We start from the raw sequence: 7,347 nt of genomic DNA, 5'->3' as shown, positions 1-7,347 counted from the left end.
TGATCCAAATTGAAACAGAGCTATCGCTGTATCGGGTTTCTTGGCAGCAATCTTGGGGGCGCTTATCGGAAATTCCCACTTACAATAGAATGCATCCAACCGTTGCGAAAGTGAGCCATTTTTGCAATTGCCTCTATTGCTCGAAAGATTTGATTGAGGAATCAACACACAAACACACAAAATTCGATGGTTTTTATTTGCTTTTGGTTGTTCTTTTCCCATGCTCATCTCTCAACCAGCGAGGTGTCGCAGAACGTGGAAACCGAAGTAAAACATGAAAGGTTTATCAGTTAAGCGACCCGCACAACAACACTCCCCGTCCAACGTCCTAAGGGTAAGGTCGCCGATAATTATGTTGTGCTGTTCGTACTAGCACCACAATTTCGTCACCAAGCGTGACTTCCAGCATCAGTGCGCTGGAAGAGAAACAAACAGCAACGAAACAACAGCAACAAAAAAAAATCCTGCGTCCTCGTGGCGTGATTTCGAGCGTCTTCATTTCTCAATTCAATCGAAACATTCCGAACGGTGGTGGCGGTACTCTGGTTGCCATTTTGTGCCATTGCTCGTTTCGCTTGCTGTCCTCGATCCGGGCTATGTGTGTTCGAGTTTTGCATCCGCAACCCCAACGGCCCACCGACGGGCACAATGTTGCGGTGCATGACTTACTGCACTCGAAGCTCCCACAAAGCGTTTCCCCCCAGAGATGGTACACTCCACCACTTGTGCAACGTGCGATTGACGCTGCAATACCATCCCGGTCGAGACCATTCTTGGGGTACGATAAGAAAGCTCTAACGCGGGGAAGCACCATTGGATGCACAACAATGTTCGCATTGAAAGACACTCAAAGGCCTCGGCTGGTCGAGATGCTTTTATGATAATTTCGTGACCACTCAACCGTGGGTTCGCGCAGCATAGATGCTCCAGTTTTAATGGGTCACTCGGTTGCGGCACTAGCGCTAGTGTATCATTGCGAGAGCGCGTGCCCGGGCTAAGGTTATGGTCGATTGTATCTTCATTTCTGCACCCTTTCATTGTAGATACTGCTCGCGACGCTGGTGGCGGCGTGCTCGTGCGCCCGTCTGGACAACAACTATCTGCCACCGCCAGGTGCGGCTGCGGCCGGTGGCGGTCCCGGTCTGACGGCTCCATCGCCAGGTGGAGGTCCCCGTCCGGGTGGTCCGGCTGCTGGTGGTCCGGGTGGAGCGGGAGGCTTCGGTGGTCCCGGTACGGCACCGGGTGGTGGAGGCTTTGGAGGTGGTGCACCATCCGGTGCTGGATTCGGTGGAGCGGGTCCCAGTGCTGGTGGTTTCGGTGGTCAGGCACCTCGACCGGGTGGAGTTGGTAAGTTCCTCGGCACACGAATGGAAGCCATATTGGAACGAGTCTGATTGATTTCCAATTCCAGGGGGTGGTCCAGCAGGTGGTCGTCCAGGAACTCCTGCCCCAGCTTACGGTCCTCCATCCAGCGGGTTCGGAGGCGGTGCTCCATCATCCTTTGGCAGCGGAGCTGGAGCTCCCTCGGGTGGCTTCTCGTCTGGTGGAAGTGGATTCGGCGGAGGATCTCCCGGTGCTGCACCAGCCGGTCCCAGTCAACCACCGATCGAAATTATCTCCTACGAAAACATGAACAATGGCGATGGAACCTACAAATATAGGTGAGTATTCCCCAAACACTGATAAATTCTGGTCGCCCAATTCCTGCAGGTCCTGACCTCACTTTCAGCTACGAAACGGCTAACGGCATTAAGGTCCAGGAGCAGGGTGAGATCAAAAACAAGGGCTCCGAAAACGAGATCCCAAGCGTGCAGGGTTCCTACTCGTACACCGCACCCGACGGACAGGTCATAACCGTGACGTACATCGCGGACGAGAACGGATTCCAGCCGCAGGGTGATCATCTGCCAACGCCACCACCGATTCCGGAAGAGATCCAGAAGGGGCTGGACGCGATCGCTGCGGCTCAGGCTGCCGGTACTGCCGTAGGCGGTCCTGGAGGTCCTAGCAGTGGGGCAGGATATCCTGGAGCAGGCGGCAAACCATCCCAAGGCTATCCGGGTTCGGTAACCGGATCTGGTGGATATCCTTCGGGAGCTGGTGGACCAGGCGCTACCGGTCCGGGCGCTCGTCCTGGTCAGGGAGGCTATCCGAGTGGACCAGCCGGTGGATCTGCTGGCTATCCTGCTGCTGGAGGTCCGGCCGCTCCCGGCGGTCCCGCTGGCTATCCTTCCGGTGGTCCAGGAGTACCCGCTGCCCCACGTCCCAGCGCCCCCGGAAGACCCTCGGGCAATGGGTCATTTAACCCACAGTCCGGTTATCAGTATTAAAATGCCACCATTACCACATTAAGGCCGCAAACGTCACATGCATTTAAGCAGAAAAAGATACAAAAAAAGAAGATGGAAACAAACGGAACAAAGGTTCACTCGCTGTAAATAAGGTGAAATGGTGAACGGTTGTAATAAAAAAGGAAAAGTGAAAACAGAAACCACCTCGAGTACAGTTCTGATGTGGGCTTGCAAAACAGTATGAATGGATGTAGTTGCGGGAGGAAAACTGGTTTGAACTTGATCTTGAAATGAAGGCCGGCGGAGTGTAAAGTGCAACGAGATCTCGTTGGAGATGAATGAACAGCAAAAGCTCGGTCAGTGTAGCCGATGTCGACTTTGAGGAGTCGATTTAAAAGCTTCACCAATCTGTTGGAAAAAAAAGCTCATGCAGGGTTACGCCTGCGTGATTTACTATGGGGTTGAACGACAAACAAATTTGGTTGGATAACACTTATTTGAAATAAATTAAATTACGTTATAAAAATGTTTGTTTTGGACGCCTTGTTAACCTCAATTTTACGTATCTTTATTAACCTTCTTTAGCAGTAATGTTGTACGAAATCGGTCCTCATAAGTCGATCAAACTCAATCATAAATTATGGCCACGTCTATTTAATGTCATCGCCGCGGCCCTAATTGCTGTGCCACGCTCCGTACCAACCACGCGGATTGATTTATGTTTAATGCTACCAGCACCGATCGAGTAGAAAATCCCTCCCATCAACAGCGGCGTGATGATAAAGTGTCTGAATAGAAGCTCACTTCACTCGCGGCTTGCAGACGAACACATTATGTGACGGTATGAGCATAATTTGTACAAGTCAATTTTGAAGTACCATCCGTCGGATCATCGCATATTGGATCTAATCCGACGGATCAGTCGAAAAGTCGTGACAGATTCAATCGCCTGCAAAGCACACATCAATACACTTTGCGCACTGAAAAAGGAAGACGCTCGGTTGACCCTCGGAATCCCATGACATCTTGCAGCTCCACGAACATTCTTCAGGATGCTAGCGCTTTCGATCACCATGGCTTTGAAATGTCATCCGCATGTGGATTGTGTATGCTTTTGTTGATCGGAACTTATTGCCCACCGAGATTACCACCCGCCCCGACACAGAGTCGTGACACGGCTGTACCGTGCCAAGAAAATCTAGGGTAGGTCTCTGCAAAAGGAAACTATTAAAGCAACCGATCGATCGGTGGCGGAAGCTAACTGGGCAAAACTTTACATTGAGCGATATTTATTAGGCATTCATTATCGCTTGCTCACTGTGCTTGCATTCGAGAGTAATATCTTCGCATTATTGGGAATCGTACTTGTAGCACCCGATAAGGAGTTCGATCATATTGTTTATCGATGTAAATATGACTTACAATTGCCAACAAACATCGTATCTTATTTTTAAGCATTAACCTCAATCTTTTTATGAGTGGTTAAGTGATTTATTAAAACATTAGTTCAATATAATCGACTATTTTGATACACATGTCGATTGTTTGCTGTAAACGAATACATTTTTCTTACATATGAAATGTTGATTTTGTTGCATCCGTTTATCATGAACTGTAAACCTATTTGAGTTATTTGAATTCAACTCGACTTTGAGTTGGATTTTCCCACCGAATTATTTCCATGTGACACATTTTCCAAGAAATTTAAACTAGTTCATCTAAATACTCAGCAACAGATATGATTCTTCCAGACAACCAAGGCCATGATACGATCGCAATTCTTAGCAACTGACTTCATTTTCATTTAAAACACAACGTTTCATGTTTCATCCTATATGATGACAAAAATTTACTATAATTTAAAATATAAAATAAAGTTGTAATTAATTCCACAAATAGATATATTTCACTTTAAACAAACTGTAACAAACAACATAGTGTGATTCAAATCCCCTCTAGGAAAAATTTAGTTGCAGTATATCAAGTAGACAATGAAATTGATATTGTCCAAATTAAGGAGTTGCCGCTAAAATAAACCATGAGAAATAAACGCCTAAAGGTATGCAATACTATTTCCATATTGTCTTTTTTCCGGTTAGAGTTGGATCTGTCCAGAATAAATCGATTGGTGGACTAATGACTAATCGAATAATGACTTTTGGAGGACGAATGTTTAAAATGATTAATTATTATATTATATATAATTATATTACAACATTGTTGTCTAGTAGTGCTGGACACTCCCTATGATCTTCCTAAAACCAATGATTGTATGCATTCAGGCGTAAATCCAACAAATGCAGTAATATTTATGAAAAAGCAACAGTTACACTCACCACAATGAACAAGTCCTCTTTTAATGTCTACTTTCAAGAGATACCTCACGCATCATTGTTTCCACTGCAACACACATTGGTAAGGCGTCTCCATTTACAACCACCCTGACACCCGTGGGCTAAAAATATGCAAAGTTCACGGGTGTAACATTCACCCCATTTCGCATAATTACTCTACCTTATCTCCTGCAACAACAGCACATCCTCATAAAACCATCTCCCTTTAGTACACGCTCTACCCAACATAGGTCATCCCTGTGCGAACCGTTAATCCAGTTGCTGAAGCTTTGGACATTTGTTGTGTTGCTTCTCTCTTCTCAGCCTTAATCCGTTTTATGACTCGTGTGCCCTATTCCGCTCGCATTATGGGACCTTTTACACGTCGAGCAGCCGTCTTAGCCGCATACCGTTTGCCGCTGCAATCGCTGTAAACAATTTCATTCATGCCACGTACGTTTCGTTTTTTTTTACAAACACATCGCGTCACATATGGGTTTTTGTGACGCCCGATGCATATTACAGCGGAGGAAGCGAGGCGTTTCTTTATCAGCCAAACGTCTTTGAAGGTGTCAATTATGTTGAAGATAATAAATCAATTCTTCATTGTAGCAGCGTTGAGCTGTCGTACCTTCGTGGAACGAACGAACAATCGAACGATCCCTGCAACACCGAAGGAGAGCCAGGAACGCGTTCCACCGATCGGTAGTCGATGGCACAAGCAACAATGATGATCATTTTCTGTTGACCATGGAGTACATGGAGTCGGCAAAATACACGCCTTCCAGAACTGTACGGCCTCCGATTACCACCGACAAGATGACATCCTTTAGTTCGTTTTTTTTTTGTTTCTTCAAGCGAACGCGTGTGGACGAGTGCGCACGATGGAGTCATGTGGGATTTTTATACCTCTGCATTGAGTCACAACTTCATAAGGTCATTCCGGTACCGGCCGGATCGGAACGAGTTCGAAGTTCGCAGATGTCCGGAGCATCTTCACAACCGCACCGGAGCAAAACGCATGTTAACACCGTTTGTTCTTTGCAAAGCGATCGCGCAGACAAACTCTTTACCCGGCAGGCTGGTAAAGGTGAAACTGGTTTCGTCCAATCGGCTCAGTACGCGCATCTTCCTTGACATCTCCAGCCTCGATCGTTCGCAGCGGGCGTCGGGCTGCTTCACTCATAACGTTTTGGAACGGAACGATCGTAATTGATAACTTGATTTCTGGCCCGGCCCGGCCCGGCTACAAGCAGCATCCGTTTTCGGTTGGAAGATTCTCACATTCGCACACCGTTTGACTCGCACCATGGTGTGCTACCGTTAGGAGCATTGGTTTGTGAGCATACCGAAGGTGAGTCTATTAGTCGGATGGAAACACCTATTTGGCATTAGAATTCCCCCGACGGAACGAACGGAAGGCAATAATTTGTCGTACGATGATGTTGATGGTGATGTTGAGCCGATGGTATTTCCCCATGAATGGCCCGAATTGTATTCGCACAAGGAAGGACAAATAAGGCCTCATCTTGGAAAACGTCCATTAGAATTCATCATTAATTTAGATATGAATGTTTTATATGGCATGGGACACATGATTGTGCGAGAACAGTGCGATAATCGTTTGTTATTTCTTTTCAACAAACTAATGGTTTCCTGATCGCTAATCAATATTTGATTATTGCTAAATTTTATTAGCTTGCAGTTAACAATCTGAAAATATAGGAAAAAGGTGAATAATGCTATAAGAAATTAAAATTTATAATAAATTCAGTTTAAAATACGTATGAAGTAATTGGTGAAACAATATTTAAATAATAAAAACGAGCAACAAAACGAAATGCAGCACGAAATTTTTAATTATTATAATTAATCTCCCCATAACCTAATTTTTATGCATAATCGTTTAAAGGTTATTGTAATAATGCCCTCAAAATAATAAAACAAAATCGATAATGGTTATATTTTGACGCCATCCCTACCACTGAACCGGTTGCAACTTACCCCACCATGAACCCGTTATCATGACCCCCCAAACAGCCGAGATCATCCAAAATGAAAATAAAAGTGGCTTAACTTACTAGTGCCCTGCACCCTTCCCTACCTCCCTAACCGTCCACCGTCATTGAGTAGCACCCGTTTGTATCGTTCAATCTGTCCCCTAGGTGCAACCCCCTCGGCATCGCACCGAAGCGCCATACCGGTCGGTATGGTGGGATACGGTACGGTGATGGCATCGGGTAGCGCCCACTTTTCATGCGCTACGTACTGCAAACGACCTAAACGATGACGCCGAAATGCCACGACCAGCCCCAGTGAGCTTTGTAACGCTGAAGAGAAACGCCGAAAACGGGAGGTGGGAAAGATCATCTTCACCAGCTCCGTCCAGCTGCAGTTTGCTGTCGCTTGGGCCGGCATCTTCATGACGCGATGCGACTATGGTAATAATAACAATAATCAAGTACCTCCCGGTTCGCGTGCGACTACGGCAAAAGTTGGAGTTGGTGCAGAAGTAAGTGGAAGTGGTACGGTGTATGCGTGAATTTGGTTTGGAGTTGTGGAAGAATTCGTGGTCAGTTGGGGTGTGGGGGACCGGTCACTGTACGAGAGTCACTGTGAAGATCACACCGTCGACCACACTGCTGAAGGGACTCCATTCGGGCCACTCCACAGCATCCCTGCCCTTGCACAGCGCAGACATCACCAGCACCAGGTAGTGGAGG

General features: G+C 46.5%; 1 protein-coding gene across 1 annotated transcript; it reads left to right on the top strand.

The window, feature by feature from the left end:
* Window positions 1–274: 274 nt before the first annotated feature.
* Window positions 275–2,330, top strand: LOC128302629 (pupal cuticle protein 36-like). Its single transcript, XM_053039495.1, has 4 exons — window positions 275–334; window positions 1,044–1,347; window positions 1,412–1,661; window positions 1,730–2,330. The coding sequence occupies exons 1-4, from the start codon at window positions 275–277 to the stop codon at window positions 2,328–2,330; spliced, it is 1,215 nt and encodes a 404-aa protein (XP_052895455.1).
* Window positions 2,331–7,347: the final 5,017 nt, after the last annotated feature.

Source organism: Anopheles moucheti, chromosome 3 (assembly GCF_943734755.1).
Source record: "Anopheles moucheti chromosome 3, idAnoMoucSN_F20_07, whole genome shotgun sequence".
NCBI classification, from domain to species: Eukaryota; Metazoa; Arthropoda; class Insecta; order Diptera; family Culicidae; genus Anopheles; species Anopheles moucheti.
Note: the sequence above shows the minus strand (reverse complement) of the source record. Positions and strands in the feature narration are given on the sequence as shown.